Below are 18,745 nucleotides of genomic sequence, written 5' to 3' on the forward strand. Positions count from 1 at the left end.
AATTTGATTACAGAGGTTTTAAAGAGACATTGTCACCTGATTCACTACTTATACCTTCAAATTATAATTTGTGGTGTTAGGGGATCAATGCGATAATAGAAAGCTTGTCACCGTTAATTTACAATATTTACAGGAGTCACTGATTTTAATAAGACTACTGAAACTTGAGAGAAGTACAGAATATGAAAGTCATAAGGACTATCTTAACGTCTCTGGTTTTTTTGTTAAATTTCTCAGACTAGTGATGGTGACCCTGTGACATTGATCTGATCCAAGAAATGATAGATACACCAACAACTGTCTTACAAAATTTGTTTTTATTAGAATAACAGTCATTCATTGGCTCGCTGTACTATGTTGATCAGTGTTTGGAGGGCAGAAGTTTGTGGACTTTGTGGCTCTACTAAACAGTATGTAATTTGTTCTGAAAGTCACATGAGAGTATTAAATGTGTACCTTGTGCTCATACCTCACTTGAGTTGTTAAATGCAAAATTAGTTAATACAGTAAGGTTAGATAAAACAAAAAGGTTAATGGAGACAGTAGTTCACCCATATTATACATATAGTAGGTACAACAGCATTTAGCTTTGCATTCAGTAGCCTAGTTAGTAATCGCAATATTTGTAAATGTGGGAGGGTTAACGTTATAAAATCCTATGAGAACCTTAACTTTGCATTTTCATTTTCATTTTCATTTTATTTTTGCACTTAAATATGCATCCATTATGTCCTGCTAGTATAATTTTTCTGTCTTTATTTTAAATTTTCCTGAGATGACTTGTAGACAGAAGTAAAATTGAGTTTGTACTTCTTTTGCTTAATACAAAATGAAGGCCTGAACAAAAAGTAAATGTTGCTTTACATTAGATATTTGTCTGTCTACCCTTCTCTCCTGGTAAACTGTAGATTACTAAAGAACTAGTAGTCATATTACACATTACTGAGGAAGTGAAACATGATTATTAATTGACAGGATATTATTTTTATTTAGACTTTTTTCTTGTTGATGCCTATCTGACTCAAACAGCCTGCAAACAGTTGGAAGAAAAGATGTCTTAAATATTCAGCGTCTCTACCCCCTCAATAGTGAGCAGAGGGATTACATACCACATCCGTGAGTTTGACAGTTGAGATATGAAGCAAAAACAAGACAAGATTCCACATTGATGGTCACAATAAACCTAGTTAGATGGGGTAGCTGCCTAGACTCTTTGCCTCTTGATCCTTTAAATCTCTGAGGCTTTTCTATCCACTTCTGCCTCCAGCCCTTTTCAGTGTTACCTCTTGGAGGACTTTTCTAAAAAAAAATTCATTTTTTTTCATACTGAGATGATCAAGTCAGTTCCTTAAAGCCAAGAAGGTAGAGTATTTTATACCCAATATTTTTGTCATCTCCTACAAGACTAAGTTTTTGAGGCTTATTTTAGATCTGGGAAGTAAAGTAGTAATTCCCCAGTTTCCTCAATCAAATCTGCATGCTTTCGGTTGTAAAGTGTGCTTGCATTAATCTTACTGTGTTCTTGTTACTTTTATTTCACTGTTGAAGATTCTCCATATTATTGCAAAGTTCTGGACTTCGGCATTTCTACAGCTTTGTGTATGTTTCTTCCTTACCATGCTTCTTCCACCCCAGATACTTGGTGGAAGTTGTACAGCTGACTTGGATTTACAGATGATGATTATGATGTAAGATATCTATAGAGGGAGGGAGCTCTTTCTTCTGCTAAATTAGGCATGGAGATCCAAAATCCATTATTTTACTACAGTATGTGGTAGTATCAGACCCTTGAACACATTTTATCCCTCACTAGAATGAGTTACTATCATACGAGGATGAATTTAAGTGTTTATTCAAAAGATATAAGACAGCAGTCTATATTCAGTGGAGTAAGAGGGAATCTGATTTTACCAGAGTACTCCTTTGCTTCTTTATTCCTTGTGTTGTCTGGTTTTCTCTGCTCTGAGTCCCTGACCCTCTTTCTTCAGCTTACTTTCACATATGTTCTTTTCACACATCCCGTTCACCCTTTCCTCACTGGTGCAAAGCCTGCTCTTTCTACTCAGTTTTGCTGTTCAAGTTACACTTTCTCATTCCCTAACTGCCCAAATCATACACAATTGTTACAGAACCTTCTGATTCCACCTTTCAGTCCCTCTTTTTGTCAGAGATATATACTAAAACATTTTGATTGCTGCATGAAAAACAGAGGACAATAACTCCTTGTTATACTGAAAATTATTACAACTTTGAACTTTCAGTTATTTCACACTCTGCTTTGCTTTATCAAATGTCATATGTTATGGTGCCAGTTTACAATCTTCAATCCTTTGTTTCTTACCTGGAACCTTGTAGATTATGCAAGTTGTTTGGAACAGCGGCTGTTCCCTTTGTTACTTGTCTGCATGGTGCCTAACACAGTGGGTTCCTGGCCCTTGATTGCATTCCTAGGTGGTACTGGGATATACATCATAAATATGTCTCTATGTTCTTGCTGGAAGGAAAATTCCAGACTAGTTGAGGAAACTAACGTTATTCCTTCAGCTACTGGCTGACAGCAGGCAGTGAGACAAAGGAAAGCAAATATAAACGAATGATTTCCCTATTATAGACCACAAATTTCAAGGCCAGTGGAAATGGTAGTCTGTAGACCTCCACTAATTTGAAGCTAATCTGGCCAGCTGGGAGGTATATTTTGTGAACCCTAGTTAGTTAGGGAAATTTGTCTGTGAGGGAATAGAGGAGGCTGAAAGTGATCTCCTAACAAAGTCAGGAACGTGGCACTAGCACCTTGATAGGGATCTACTTGGCCCTTTTTTATCAATGAATTATGACAGATGGAGCTGTTGTATGTGGAAATGGAGGCATCCAGAGCAATCAAGTTGTTCTCAGTACGACAAGATCTTTTTTGCACAGGCATTCTGATAAACTTCTCAGCTTGAAAAGCAGAAATCAGATTGGATCATTTTCTGATCTCGGAAGAATGGCCTTTCCATCCACAAGTCTTTTAGTTTACCTAAATAGACTAGTTTCCTTTCTGGTCTAATATCAGACTTCTCAGGTTAAAATCCAGGTCCTATGGCTTTAGGCTTCCTGCATATATACTTTTGACTTCCTGATGGATTTGGCAATGGAATTTAGGTACTTTGTCCTTTCATTCTTAAGAACTGAGAACCTAATAATCTTGTAAGGTGGAATATGCAAGGTTTCTTTTTCACTTCATGTGAGTCTTACCTTTCATTTGCTTTACCTATAATACACTTTTTGAACTCTCAGAATCTATGTAGGTACATCTGGGTCAGCTTTCATTGATCTCTAAACATATTTGCACATAATGGTGAAATGTTTTGTTACACTGTAAAATCATGACATTCTATCAGTAACTTTATTCCTATTGTAGTCTTTCAGAGGTGATCCAGGGTTCCTTTCAGAAGGTGTCATATTGACCAAAGTGTGCTAGATGTGGCTTGGGATAACTAGAGGGAATTACTTAAGAGCTCTGCAAAGAGTTCCCAGTCCCTGCTTGGTCAAGGAAGCTTGGGATCAGTGGGCTACATACCCCAGTTGGGGTAAGTGGTAACTAACATCATGATTTAATTGCCTCATGATGTGAGACAAAAAAAATGACATTTTAACTATTCAAAAATAATTTTGTGAGATGTATTGGGATACTATGTTAACAGTAATTAAGATACTAACTTGTTACTGGTTTACTGGGACTTTCATTCTAAGAGTTTGAGGCCCTCATTTCCCAGTATATTCTATATTAATCTAACAAATTTCAAGTTTTCCCTGTTATTTATGCCAACTTCAAATATAATTTTCTTTAAAACTTGCTATGCTGAGCTAATGGAGCAACTACCTTTTCTTTTCACTTCAGTACACATCTGCGCTTGATAGTGCAGGGTGTGAGTGAAGGGAACAAATTTAGACTTCTTCTACCACTTCCCAGATAATATCTGCTAAAGGAATAGAATGAGTCAGTCTGCCATCAGATGCTTCTTCCTCAGTTTTGGGTATTCTCCTCCCCCGCCCAGAAGGCTCTAGAGTGGGAAGAAAATTATTCCAAAGTTGTTGCAAGATAGTAACTCTAGTAGTTACTGAGTATTGGAAGCTATTGAAAAATGCCAGCTGAGCTAATTAGTTGTCTATTTGACACAATCAATTGAAGTCCCTACAGGAGCAAGTTGCCACTCTGAATTCATCAACTAGAATCATCAGTAATGCACCTTCTGTAAGGAACTTGTCTGTGAGCAAGCCTATTTAGATAACTAAGTAAATTTCTCAGTTTTCTGCAGGCTGAGTTGGAATTTGCTGTTCATGGCTTCTCGCCAGCCTTATGTACAGCATTAAATATAACAAATTAATGTTTAAAGCTCTAGAGATATGATATACATATTCACCTTCAGTGCTCATAAGTCTATCTTAATATCATCTTAAGTCTATTAAAGGATTTGGTATTTTGGGGATTAGTATATTTTTGTGTAGGACTTTAATACTCGGACAAAGGCCAGTGGCAAAATGGATTTGAATGATTGTTTTGAAATTGGAAACAAAGACTATTAGAAAAGTAAATAAAATTCTACCGAGACATCCATGGAATAAATAGTTTGGTATAGCTTTCCATTTACATGAAAAAACAACTTTTTAGTCTACTGCTAACTTCTGTGTATATATTTTTTCTACAGTACTTGATTTAAAGTTGCTTGTCCTGCATACCTTCTTACAGATGAATTGAAAAGTCATAGCTGGTAAATCAGGATTCCTCTGTTTCCTTCAAGAGTTGATGACCTCTATAATTGGTCAGAAAATTGAGAAATTTTAATAAAAAGATATTTTGAGCAGAAATCTTTTTCCAATATTTACCCATTGTAAATGATATCACCATTCCTTAAGACAGAGTGTTGTAGGTGTTTATGATATTAGAAACTGTTGCATGAGGTACGTGGGGTCTTGAACTCAGCTCATCTTTAGCCTTGTTCTGTGGTCTTCTAGACAACTGAAGTGCAGCTGTTGCATTAATCTATAGTCTTTGACTACCACGAAATATATCTAACGTCTAAATTATAGAGCATCAATGTAGACCAGTTCAATGTCATCAACCCTTGCAGGAGTGTGGCTGGGTGGACTAGGTCCGGAGGCCACCTGCTGCAGGCCTCATGGCCCTGCATCACCCTGCCCCAGAATAGAGCAGTGAAAAGTCCTCCAGGCAGCCTAGAGTGGCTGCAGAGGAGCAGCCAATCAGAGGAGCTGTTGGAGCAGCCAATAAGGGGCCGGAAGGGTCAAGTAAAAGACAAGCAGCAGAGGAGAGCCATCAGTTGCTGTGTGGAGCTCAGTGAGGGAGGACTGGGTGCCTGGCTGGCTAGAAGAACAGCTGGACCGCGGACAGCTCACTGCACAGAGCTCACCAGACAAAATCGAGTCCAGGGAAGCCTGCGAAAGACCGGGTGACTGGCTGGATAGAAGAGCAGTGGGACCATCAAAAGGTCAGTGTGGGCAGACTGAGCACAGAACTTGGCCCTACCAGACGAGAATACCGAGATGGGCTCTGCTGGTCTAGTTGCAGAATGAGCCCAGGGAGGGCTGCTGAAAAGGATACTAGCTGAGGGTACTGAGATGGGCCCCAGCTGGGTGTCTGAAGAAGGCAGGACCTCTGGGAAGAAGCCTAAGAGCTATCGCCCCATACCAGGGCCATGATAAGAACTTGGGACTGTATACCTTGGAAGGGGGGACAGTGTATACGGCTCGGCCGGAGGGCTGAGTCGCTGAAGACCTGCTGAAAGAACCATTGGCCAGAGAAAGGGGGAGCTCTGAGAGGCAGAGTTTTTTTTATATACTGGTTATGGTGGGAAAGATTTATCAAAGAGGAGGGTCTTGCAGCATGCTCTGAATGGTCAGATTATGGAAATGTCTAATATCTGGAATGTCTCTGCACAGCCAAATCCCTGGACTAAGAGTGCTTTCTCTCATGCTTTGACCTGAGTTTTGTAAACTATTTTGTCCAAAGGAGCACAACTGTTTTGGTGGATTATGGATGGAGAAGTAGTCACTGATATAGCTGAATTCTGACCCAGTTATGGTTTTTAAAGGTCAGATCTGCACTGAAAAGTTTGTTCAGCATAGCTATGTCTCTCTCAAGGGTGTGAAAAAAAATTCTTCTGGATTTTGTCAACCTAGCTTACGCCTCGCCGGGAGGTAAATTACTTATAGCTATCGGAGAACCTTTCCAGTTGCTGCAGTAAGTGTCTTCACTTAAAATGCTATATTTTAAGTGAAGACCTAGCCAAAGATTTCTCATACCTGTTAACAGAAGCAGACTGGAAACCATCAGACAGAAGAAAGAACAGAGATATGCTCCTGGAGCTCTGTCACAGGATTCCATCTTCAACCCCAGATATAGTGAATTATAGTAACCCACTCGGAATTGACGCATGCATGGATGGAACACTCTGGCTAGATACTTCTCTTGAAGGTTCCTGGCAGGTTCGTGGTGGAAATGGGAAGTGCCAATGGCAACGTAGGTCTGATTGTCAGGGCTTAATGATGAGTTGAACTGGACCCCAAGGCCTTCAAGCCATGTCTTCTGTAATTTTGGACACTGTATCTTAAATGGCGCTGATGTAGAAAGCTTGTCAATGTTTATGAAGACTTAAATAGTTAATGAAACAAGTGTGTTTGTGTGTGTGTGTATGCATGAGAGAAAATCACTCTGGTTGGAATGTGACCCAAATAACTGGGTACCACCCAGTTCTAAGTAACCCTGTTGTTTCTAGAATATTAAGTTATCAGCCTTTAGGTTGTGAAGATGTTTTCTTGAGATCCTATAGTATTCTGAAAATCTTAATTTTTGATCGGTAGTAGTGGAGGGAGTTGCAAGCTCTTCTGGTTATGAAGATAATGTTCCACTTGTGAACAGCTGCACCATTGGATTTACTGAACATTTAGTATTTGCATATGTGCAATTAATGAAATTCTCAAAAAGGCTAAAATTTTTTTGTTAATTTAACATATGACATTCTGCAATGCAGGGTGGATTTGATTTAAATCAAATTGATTTAAATCACTAGTCAGGAAGACTCGATTTAATCATGGATGTCTACATAAAAGTGCATTCTTGTTGGTTGTCATAACCTTAATACATATTCTTCACAACTCAGAGATGTTTCATTTTTAGAAGGTACACACTATATATTTTTAAACAGTAAGTTTATTTTGAAAATTTTTCACAATAGTTTTACTGCTATATCAGAAAATGAATGATTGGTTATTTCATTTACAAAAGGTAATTGAAGCAGATACTTATGAAGTCATTGGGAGGTGAACTATCTCCAATTCAACAGGTTAATCATTAATATTTGGAGGATTTTCTTGCCATGCTGTATTAGGAGGAGAACATCACCAGATAGGTATTTAAGTGGTTTTATTTAACTAAAACAACAACGTTAAGTATTCTGGATTTTTTTCTTCAACAGCAAACTTACAATATTTTAACAAAACAAGCATATGTCCGTCGCTTCTCACATTTATCTCCAGACTTCTCCTTGTCCAGATCTAGTCTGCCCCCAACAGTCTTCTATTCATTGAACTTTTTGAAACTTGGCACGTTTAGAGAGAGGTAAGGGATTGACTGTGTGTACACAAATCTGCAGAGGGACAGTAGAGTTGAGATCTGTTATTTCTCACCTCTATATATTTTATTTTAACACTTTTGCTGTTAACAAGCATGTTACCTCTGGAGACACACATCCACAGTTTGAAAACTGCAAAACTAAGCATCTCTGATGATATCTTCTAGACTGAGCACTGAGTCCCATTGGGTAGATAGAAAGATTAACCTAAATAATCTATACAGAAGCCTGTGGAACCCCATAAGATTGGGTCCCTAATCCATGAACTATTGGAACTCATTTACAAAACTTTTCTTAAACATTACTATGAGACAATATATTCATGTATAGAATTAGAATTTGTAATCCTTATTCCATGATGAGATATCTTTGAGCTATAATGTATCTTTATCTTTATATAGGTTTTTTCCTCAAAGCATTTTATAAAATAAATCTGATTAAAATTAAAACTGATTTTTGATTTTTTTTTAAATAATTGATTTTTATCCATCCTAATGAAATGTACAGTCAATAAACGTAAATGCCTGTTTTAGGTGTATGGTAGCATATGTATTGGCTCTAGGATTGCAGGTGTAAAAAGGTTGAGGAACCTATTCATAGCATAGAGTATTGCCATGGAACCAAACCATCTACCTACGACCCCAATCCATCACCTTCTGAAGTCAATGGGAATATTTCCTTGACTTCAGTGGGTGGTGTATTAGGCCCTTGGTGCATCACTATGGGTTTAAGCAAGAACTTTTTAAATTTGAACGTAGCATTTCTAATGTAATTACACTTTCTTTTAGGGAAGAAACCCTTTTTTTCTGGAGCCAGCAATAATTATAACAGTTACTGATGGGAGTAAATTAACTACCACAAGTGGGATACAGGATGAGGTAAGGTCTGATCACTGTTTATCTACTGTACCAGACTTTCTGATAGAAGGCTGATATGTTAGGATTACCAGTTATTTAAACATGTTCAAATGTACATATAGGATAAACTTACTGTGTTTCCTTGAGTTTGAGACATTTTTATGTAATCATACTGTGCTAGAAATGGTTTGAAAGCCTTTTCAGCACTAAAAACTTGAGCATTTTTAAGGAATATGTTTTTAAACTGATTTGAAGAGTTTCTAAATACTCAGTTTGCCAGTTTCACAATCTGATTTAAAACACTGGCAGAGACATGGAACACCATTCTATTGAAGGTAATTGGGATATTCGACACACTTATCAAATGAGTATACATAGCTTTTTAAAGGACTTACCAGAATAAATGGATTGTACTGAAGCATATACATCTTGAAAAAGTGTAAATATACATAATTTGTATGGACCTGATTTAATGTAGTGATCTTCCAAGGATGGGAACCATGAACCAGAGAGCAGGTTGGGACACGTGAAGTGCAGAAGAAGAGATTACTTCTGGATTTTATAGCTGTCTGTTTAGCATTATTGTCTGAGCTCTGGAATGTCCCTTAACAATTTAAAACAAAAAGGTGGGCTAAAGAGGAGTTAATTTCAAATTAAATGCACACCTATACCTTAGAATATTTAAGATAAAAAATACTGGGTCCATGCTCACAATAAACTTTACAGGTCACCATAGCTAAAACTCTGAGGCAATAAATTGTTTTATCACCAGATGGCATGAGCCTCCCTGCTTGTGAAGTTACAACTATTCCTAACTGCTTTGATTGTCAGATCCTCTTTGTCAGATTGTCAGACATCTTAGGGTATGTCTACACTACCCGCAGGATCGGTGGGCAGCAATCAATCCAGCAGGGATCGATTTATCGTGTCTAGTCTAGACACGATAAATCGACCCCCGAGTGCTCTCCCGTCGACTCCCGTACTCCAGCTTGGCAAGAGACCCAGGCGGAGTCGACGGGGGAGCGGCAGCAGTCAACTCACTGCAGTGAAGACACTGCGGTGAGTCGATCTAAGTACATCTATTTCAGCTATGTTATTCACGTAGCTGAAGTTGCATAACTTAGATCAGTATTTCTCCCCCCCCCCTCCCCTTAGTGTAGTCCAGGCCTCAGATGAATGGTGAGGGGTTCTTTACTGATACAATGGTTCTGGTCTGGTTTCTTCTTTGTACAGGCCTTGAAACAGAAAAACATTGCTACAGGCTGGTCCCTCTTTTCAAAAGCAAAAGCTAATATCTGAGCCCCTTTCAGTGCTGGTGGGTTTTCTTTTTTCTTGATTTTTTTTTCTTGGAACAGGTTCTCAAACATTTTTGTATGGTGCATCACATTTTAATATAGAGATTATCTTACAGACCACTTCCCTTCCAAACTGTAATTGTGCAGACTTTTTCTCCTGTTTTCCTTGTATTACATTCCTGTGGCAATTTAGAGAAAGAGCTTTCATGGAAAAGTGATATTAAGAAAGTGTGAAATATATTTTTAGCTTTCTTTTAATGTACTTAAGTTGATAAGGAGCAGGGTAGGAGAAAGGACATGGTTGCATAATGTGTGAAGCCAGCTGTCTGTGGACCACTAGCAAGTAGTCTGTAATTCAGTTTGATCATTTCTGCTTCAGCGTATTTGATGTTTTGGGTTTTCTTTTTTTATGTCTTTGCACTAGTCTGTCTCCTCCCCCCCCCTTTGAGTGATGAGTAATGAGGTACAGTAACTCCTCACTTAACGTCATCCCAGTTAACATTGTTTCGTTGTTACGTCACTGATCTATTAGAGAACATGCTCGTTTAAAAGTTGCGCAGTGCTCCCCTATAATGTTGTTTGACAGCCCCTGCTTTGTCAACTGCTTGCAGGAAGAGCAGCCATTGCAGCTGGTTGGGGCTTGGAACCAGCAGCCAGCAGCCCCGCTGTCAGCTCCCCTAAGTTCTCTGTGCCGCAGCCGCCTAGCAGACTATCAATTGCCGGGCAGTTCAGGTGTCCCTCCCCCCACTGCCTTGTGTCACACATACATGCAACCCCCGGGACTTTGGAACGAGTGGTGTGCTCCAATGGGATAATGTGGGTTTGCAGCCACTGCCTTGCATCTATTGTGTCTCCTCCCTCCATGCTGCCTTGTAGAGTGTGAGGCTACATTAACAACAATGTGTTAACCCTTGAGGGCTCAGCCAAGTGCTAGTTCATCATTTAGCAGCAAGGCATTCCCTGGGAAATATCCCACGCTCTTTCACCCTCTGACTCCACCACCTCAACCAAGCTTCACAGTCATCATTGCTGTGTACAGCATTAAATTGTTTGTTTAAAATTTATAATGTGTGTGTGTATATATATGTATAGTCTTGTGTGGCAAAAAAAAATTTCCCTGGAACCTAACCCCACCTATTTACATCAATTCTTATGGGGAAATTGGATTCGCTTAACATGGTTTCACTTAAAATAGCATTTTTCGGGTACATAACTACAATGTTAAGTGAGGAGTTACTGTTGTCTAGTACTGCTCCAAATGTGCTCACATAACTTTCCTCCCAGAGAAATACTGATATTTTTGATTCCTGCATTGGAGATCACCCTGATATATCTGATTGTGAAGTTTACTTCAGGGTCCTTGAGATTATTCTTGACTTCCCATAATTCTGTTAGTCCAGATGTTCTTAAAATTCTTCAAAGGCTACAGTGACACTATCCTGTAGGCAGTTCATTCTATAATTGAGCTGTCTATTTCAATGCAGATGTGATTAGTTTGTCTAAATATCACTACTAGGCTAACTTTAAGCAGTCTGCATATTTATGTTTTCCTACCGTCCTCTGAGTAAGGGCAGTACCCCAGCCTAGCTGCTGTTAAGGGGCCATGAGGTTTTAAGGCCTGACTCTGGACAGACAACCACAGCCAATAATCAGGAAAGCCACCTGTGTACCTTTTTGGATCTAGCAAATTACCACCTAGTATCCAATCTTTCTTTCCTGAGCAAACTAACCAAATAGTTCTTGAAAGTAGTTTTCAACTATTCCTGTACATTGCTGAGATCTTGGACCTTTCCAGTCAGGTTTCATGCTGGGATGTGGAACAGGAACTGCCCATGCAGATGGGCTACCACTTCTTGTCCATTGATGAAAGGAAGACATTTTCTCATGTTACCAGCTCCTTCTGCAACATTTGCTACTGATAGCATCAGAATACTATTGTTCTGCTTTGACATTTCCGGGGTTATTGGGAAAACGCTGAGCCGGATGAGGTCCTTCCCTTAGGATTGTACTCAGGGTGGTGATACAAGTAACTTCTTTTCTGTTACTAGACCACTCATTTGTGAAATCTCTCAGTGCATTCACTATAATTTTTCCCATCCTGTTCTTGGTCTAATAATGGAAGTCTCAAGGGATGGCACTGTAGTGCTGCTTATGTTTAAACAAATCGTCTGGCCATACCAATCCAGAAGATTCTGGATCATGCAGTGCAAATGTGGCTACTTTTTGTCCTACCTGCCTTTTTAATATGATTTGTCAATGAGCATTGGTGTCTGTTGTTCTCATTACAAGAATACAGTAGAGGATACCACATATAAAGGTGCAGTCCGTGGATGAGGACCTTCTGTTTTGAGGGCACGAAGCTCTTTGCTGAGAAGACTGCCACCTCCCTTTATATCCTGAAGGATTCCAGGGCTACCCTCCGGTCACTGGTATCTATACAGTGGGACAGAAGAGATGATTTAGTCCACAATCCCAGCATAGACCATGCATGTCTCAATACCAACCTCAGCTCCACTGTAAGATGCAAATAAAGAAAGGGAAATTTCCTAAACAGAAACCGTCTGGCCCACAATCTTCATCCCAGCCCAATACATCTAAACACCACTTTTGATGGGCAGGTCGAGGCACCGTTAGACTATTCCCCGCCCCCAGCTGACACAGCCAACCATCGTTCCACACCCATATGGCCACTGATTGGCAGTGTTCTGCAGTGCCTGGAACTGCATAACATCAAACTGATGAGACTGTCTGAACTGGATACTCCAGCTTACCTCCGTACCTCCTTCCTTGTCCCTCTTCAGGGACTCCTCTCATGAGAGTTTACTATGATGCAAGATAGGTCACTTCCTCCAGCTAGGAGCCATAGAACCAGTACCTCAACATCTGTGAGGCATGGAGTTCTACTCTCGTTATTTCCTAATATCTAAAAGGAAGGGAGGTTGGAGACACGTACTAGACTTCAGAGCTCTCAACAAGTTTGTCAAGGCTCAAATTTCAAGATGGTCACCTTATTGACAATCATTCAGCATTGGAACAGGTAGACTGGTTTTTGGCCCTCAAACTCTAGGACATCTATTTTTGCATCTCAATCTACCAGCTCACAGACAATTTCTTAGATTCACTCTGGGACACGACCACTACCAAAACAGACTGCTTCCCTTTGGTCTATCATTAGCCCTGAGGGTATTTTCCAAGGTTCTCTCAGTGGTGGCCACTCATTTATGCTCTCAAGGGATAATGATTTATCCATACCTGGACGATTGTCTCCTCGGACCCGATCTCTCCGGGAAGCTCACCAAGTCACCGACACTACAATACATTTGTTTGTAGAGCTGGGTCTACAGAGCAGCACCCAAGATGTCAACCCTCACTCCAGTGCAATACCTGGAATTCATAGGGGCTGACCTCGACATGTTAGAGGCCAAAGCTGTCTTACTTCAGTACAGGTTCCTATCCTTAGTCTTACTCATAGACATCTTTCAGAGCAGCCCACAAATACTGGTCAGGCTTTGCCTCCAGTTCTTGGGACATATGGTAGGGGCACGGCGGTGATACCTCATGCCAGGCTTCCCATGCAATGCCTCCAAATATGGTTTGGTTTACAGAGTGAACAAGGACAGGTTGTCACTACCCACCAGGATCAAAAACTCCTTAAACTGGTGGAAGGACCCAGGCATTGTTTACAAAGGAATCCCCTTCTTGAAAACATCACAATCATTGCTCCTCGCCACTGACACGTCATTCATAGGTTGGGGCGTGCACCTAAATGGTCGCCCACCAAGATATCCCTCCACATCAATCTCCTCAAGCTGAGAGTGGTTAGGAATGCCTCTACTCATTTCCTCCTACTGATCTCGCGCGCACGCACACACACACACACACACACATATCCTGAGACAACGTTACCTGTATGTACTACATCAGTTGGCAAAGGGGAGCCAGATCACCTTTCTTTATGCAGAAGCAATGAGATTATAGAATTGGAAATCTCACACAACATTACACTGTCTGCAGTGTACCTCCAGGTGCACAAAACTTGGTAGTGGACGGTATCAGTTGCAAATTCCCACACGAACATGAGTGGGAGATGCTTAGGTACTTCATGACCTATTCAGATGATGGGGGACACTGTCTACAGATTTGTTCGCCATTCAGCTGAACAAGAAGTGTCCATGCTACTGCTCCAGACCGGAGATGGGATAACATTCCTTAGTTGATGCTCTCTGTTAGAGAGCTTATTCCTTCACTCTCCCACTTCCCTGGTCCTTCTCACATGAACAGAGAGCATCAATACCGGAAGTCCGAAAGTGCAAACAATTCAATGTTTGTTGGGGTGAACTTTCAGCAAGCTTAAATCCAAGTTCCTTTTTCCTTATTTTCGAATCCCAACTTACTTCCTGTTTGCCCCTAATTTATATAGTAATATTCTTAGCTATACCTTAACCAATCATTCTACTGAAATTTAACTAACCAATCCTAACATATTGTAACATGATTAGCGAACCAATTATATCCCACCATCTTAATTGGTTTACACCCAGCAAAATTAATTATACAGCAGACAGAAACAATCACAGAACCAGACAGAGACCATGCCAATAAACAATAGCAAAGTGGGAACTATAATGACAAAACAATACAGAAGTGAGGACTTCACAATTACATCTATAAAGACATAAGGGTTTCCCAGCTGTGTCTATTGATAAGTGAGTTCTTACCAGACAGAAAACTATCAACCTAAATTTCCTTTTACATCTTCTAGGCTCTTCCCTTTCTCTGGAGGTGATAGATCGGATCACCTTCCTAACAGCCCCACATTGACTAGTTTGGAATGTGAGGATGTGACCGTACGCTTCCCAGCTTATGGCTGCCTCTGCTGCTTAGCCAAAGGCATTGGCCTAAGAACAGGGCCTCAGACTGTCACAGTGAGAGAAGGCCCTTACACAGATTCTTTCTTGTATACTGCTATTACTAGCTAAATGATAAACATATACCTACATTCTTAGAGTATAGGCCTTTACAGACAGGCCTGAATATCTATATCCTAACACTCTACCCCTTTTTTTTCTTTTGGGATCCTCCTGCCCAGGTATCCCTGGAAAAGCATAGGACATATGGCGACGCACTTTCTGACAGGGCCAAGCATCAAGGTGGAAGGTGTTGATGTTCCATCTGTCCCACTGCCCCTTGTGTAGTACCATGCACTGTACCTTCTCTCGTACGGTCATACTACACCTATTCCAACTAGTGTTCCAGACTTTCCAGTATAGTGGGAGAAGGTTGGGTCCGGGTTGTCTAGTACACTACAGGGGCTTACTACATTACTTACAGGTTATAATTAGTGGCTGTTCTCTAGGGGGTTGTGCCCCCCTTGATTGTTTCCATATGCAATGTAACACACATATAGTTAACAATACACCAGCTGCTATGATAATCCACGGCAACACCAAGAGTCCTGACCACTGCAGTATGATCCAGCATCCTGGCCACCAGCAAAAATACTGCTTCTCCTCCTTTGATAAGGTTAAAATTTTGTCAGCACCATCCTGTAGTGTGTATTGTAAGTGTGGCCAACTGTTGGCGCTTGCAGCAAGTTGCTCTTGTAATTTTTGTGTACTTTTGTCCATTTTGTGTGTCCATTGAATATCCACAGTGAAATTTGGTATTGTCCAAACCAATTCAACTACCTGGTACAGTATGGGATAGTAGGTGCTAGTTCAATTGTTTACAACGATTAAGTCCACTGATCCATTGGTGCACCATAGTCCAGGTGGCAGTTTATAGAAGTTCATAATTTGGTCATACACTGAAAGGATTTTGCCTCCTAGTGTTATATTGGAAGATTGCATACATTCCCAACAGAATACACCGTACCCCATATACATTACCCCTAAATGCCCCCCCTTTGCAATGGGCCATTGATCCTGCTCTTCCATAGTCATAGGAGAGGGACACATCCATATTCCTCCTCTGGATATACAACTGCTTAGTGTGATGCAACTGCTCCAGACCGGAGATGGGATAACATTCCTTAGTTGATGCTCTCCTTCTCCCCTGGGACAGGGACCGTTTCTACATGTTCCCTCCATTTCCCCTACTGTCGAAGGTCCTGCTGAAAATAAAAAGGGATGGAGCTCGTGTCATTGCGTGTTTCTACTTGGCTGAGACAGATGTGGTACCCTTACCTCTCTCAGCTTGCAACATGTCTGCTGATCTCTCTCCTGGCCATTCCGCACCTCCTCTCACAGAGCAAAGGATGTACTCTACATTCCAAACTGGGAATTCTGTGCTTCAAAGCACGGCTCCTGTTTGGTTCCAACACCTAGAAAGCTTGTGTTCAAGAGACATGACGCACTTACCTGCAGAAATGGTCCAGGTTTCAGATTTGGTGCATGTCCCAACGAAGCTTCCCAGCATCTGCAGTTCTTTTACATATCCTAGTCTATGCTTTAGTCCTAAAATGGTTCGGACTATCTCTAAGCTCTCTCAGCGTCCACCTAGTGGCTATTACAGCCTTTCACCAACCTGTAGGGGAGTACTCTGAACTGTCACACCCAACTACAAAAAGGTTCCTCAGTGACATAGTAAACTTATTCCCTCAACTTCAGCTTCCTGTCACCACATGGGACCTGAACGTTGTACTGAAAGGACTGACTAGGCTCCCCTTTGAACCATGGACACCTGTTCACTAACATACCTATCCTGGTAGTAGCGTTCCTGGTAGTGATTTTCTTGACCAGGAGAATAGGAGAGATAGCAGCTCTGATGGCACATCCTCCCTACATGGTATTCTTCCGGATAAGGTTATGCTCAGACTGCATCCAAAATTCATCCCTAAGGTAACCTCCTACTTTCACATGAATCAGTTGATTCACCTTCCAATCTTCAACTCTAAGCCTCATCAAGACAACAGGGAGGCTATATTGTGTACCTGGATGTCAGGAGAGCCCTGGCCTTCTACCTGGACAAGACAAAGATCTTCAGGAACTCCCCTAGGCTTTTCCTCTGCACAATGGAAAGTTCCAAAGGCTCAGCCATATCAGCCCAAAGACTTTCCAAGTGGGTCTCGAACTGTATCAGACATTGTTACCCAAGTTCATCATATGACCCCTCCAGATGCCATTCATACACACTCAACAAGGTCAATCTCCTCATCCGTTGCCTCCTTCAAGGATGTCATTATCTTAGAGATCTGGAGAGCGACAACATGAGCATCAGTCCACACTTTTGCAGATCACTGTGCCATCGCTGGGGACTCTGCCTTTGATGCCATCTTCTGCTCCATGGTGCTGTCATCTGTAATAGACTCAACTCTGAAGTTCTGACCCTCCAGAAAGGATACTGCTTGGGAGTCACCTGCAGTGGAACACCCATAGGGACACTACTGGAAGAAGAAATTATTCACCTTGTCCAGTAATGATGGTTCTTTGAGACCAGTGTTTCTATGAGTGCTCCACAACCCATCCTCCTTCCCTCTAGTTCTTGTGTTCTGTGCAGTAGAGAAGGAAATGGGGAGGGTTAGCCTGCATGCGCTGGCTAGTCTCATGGCACAGCACGAGAAAAGACCACATGTGCGGGCTCAACGGACACTGCTACCAAAGTTCTCCCATCAGCAGCACAGGGACACAAGCATACCTAAAGTGGAGCACCCATAGGGGGGGCACATCTTGAAGAACCACTGTTACTGCATAAGGTGAGTAACTTTTGTCCTTTCTTCAGACAATGAAAATAAAATGGGGAAGACTCTGTATTCTTGGATGGCATTGTTAGCAGCTTAAAAGTTCTTCATAGTTCTCTTCAGATGTTGAGTCAACAGCATGCAGTAGGAAGGCATTTTTCCCTGTATGGATGCTTGTTAGACATTGTGATGTCCTTGGGTGAACATGAAATGGGTCATTTTACGTAAATATTAATTTAAATCTTTTTATTTTTCTCTTTCTGTACCATGTCATGGTGGACCTAAAAGTTTAAATCTGTCTGTAGTATATCCAAGGTGAAGTGCTTCAATCACTTCTTTAAATTGCTCATTGTGTGCGACATTAAAAGTGATATTGTCATAAAAATTGCAACTCTTATCAAGTTAAGTCTTTTTTGACTTTTAGTTCTGATGGTGTAATCACCAAATGAACCCCAGAAGTTGGCAAAGGATAAAGATGAGCAGGATCTACTCTTCAGTTAAGCTGCTGTGGAAGCTAGAAGGCCTGTAACAGAGACTTGATTTATCATTAGTGCTAGATTTTGATACCGATGGCACTGAAATTTTTCTTTTGCAGGATCATCATACCCACCAATACTCTGGTCTTCCACTTAGTTGATAATTTCATTCATTGGTGCATTTTATATTGAAGATGAATGCAAAGAAACAGACTTTCTGAAATGAGCCTGGATCCTTTCGGTACTTACCAAAAACAAACTTTAATTTAGTACACTTTAGGCAAATGAGATTTTAATATTGCTGTGGAAAGAACATTGCAGTAATGCAGTTCTGCTTGCAGGATTCTAAAATAAAACAAGTTTAAAGAACTTAAAAGTAAATGTACATCTTCAGAACTTCATATTGCTGTGAAATGAATTTATGTACAGTGTTGACTGAATTATGGATCTCTCATATTTATTAGACATAAAAAATCTACTATGTTTTATATTGTAAGCTTCTCTGGGTTACATATCCATGTGGTTGACTTGTACAATAAATTGCAGTCATGTAGCTACTAGAATTTTGAATTCACTGTTTTGTGAAGAAAAAGTTTAAATATTTTTCTTTTCAGCTCCATTTACCTCTCAATTCTCCTTTACCTGGAAGTGAATTGACTAAGGAACCTTTTCGTTGGGATCAGAGACTGTTTGCTTTAGTTCTGCGTTTGCCTGGCATCACAACTCCAGAATCAGAGCAGATAGCAGGTGTGCCTGTTGATGACTCAGCAATTACACCTATGTGTGAAGTCACAGGAGGTGAGTGCCTTAG

General features: G+C 40.7%; 1 protein-coding gene across 7 annotated transcripts in view; it reads left to right on the forward strand.

Annotated features, from left to right (window-relative positions):
- Positions 1 to 18,745, forward strand: part of INTS6 (integrator complex subunit 6) — a 77,582-nt gene that overhangs the window by 18,138 nt on the left and 40,699 nt on the right. For 6 of the 7 annotated variants that reach the window (XM_073343217.1, XM_073343184.1, XM_073343205.1 and 3 more), the window contains 2 exons: positions 8,417 to 8,506; positions 18,549 to 18,732. In XM_073343217.1, coding sequence (XP_073199318.1) covers positions 8,417 to 8,506; positions 18,549 to 18,732 — 274 coding nt within the window. The remainder of the gene's footprint in view (positions 1 to 8,416; positions 8,507 to 18,548; positions 18,733 to 18,745) is intronic. The other variant, XM_073343196.1, reaches the window with a different exon arrangement.

This window comes from Lepidochelys kempii, chromosome 1, assembly GCF_965140265.1.
Source record: "Lepidochelys kempii isolate rLepKem1 chromosome 1, rLepKem1.hap2, whole genome shotgun sequence".
Lineage (NCBI taxonomy): Eukaryota > Metazoa > Chordata > Testudines > Cheloniidae > Lepidochelys > Lepidochelys kempii.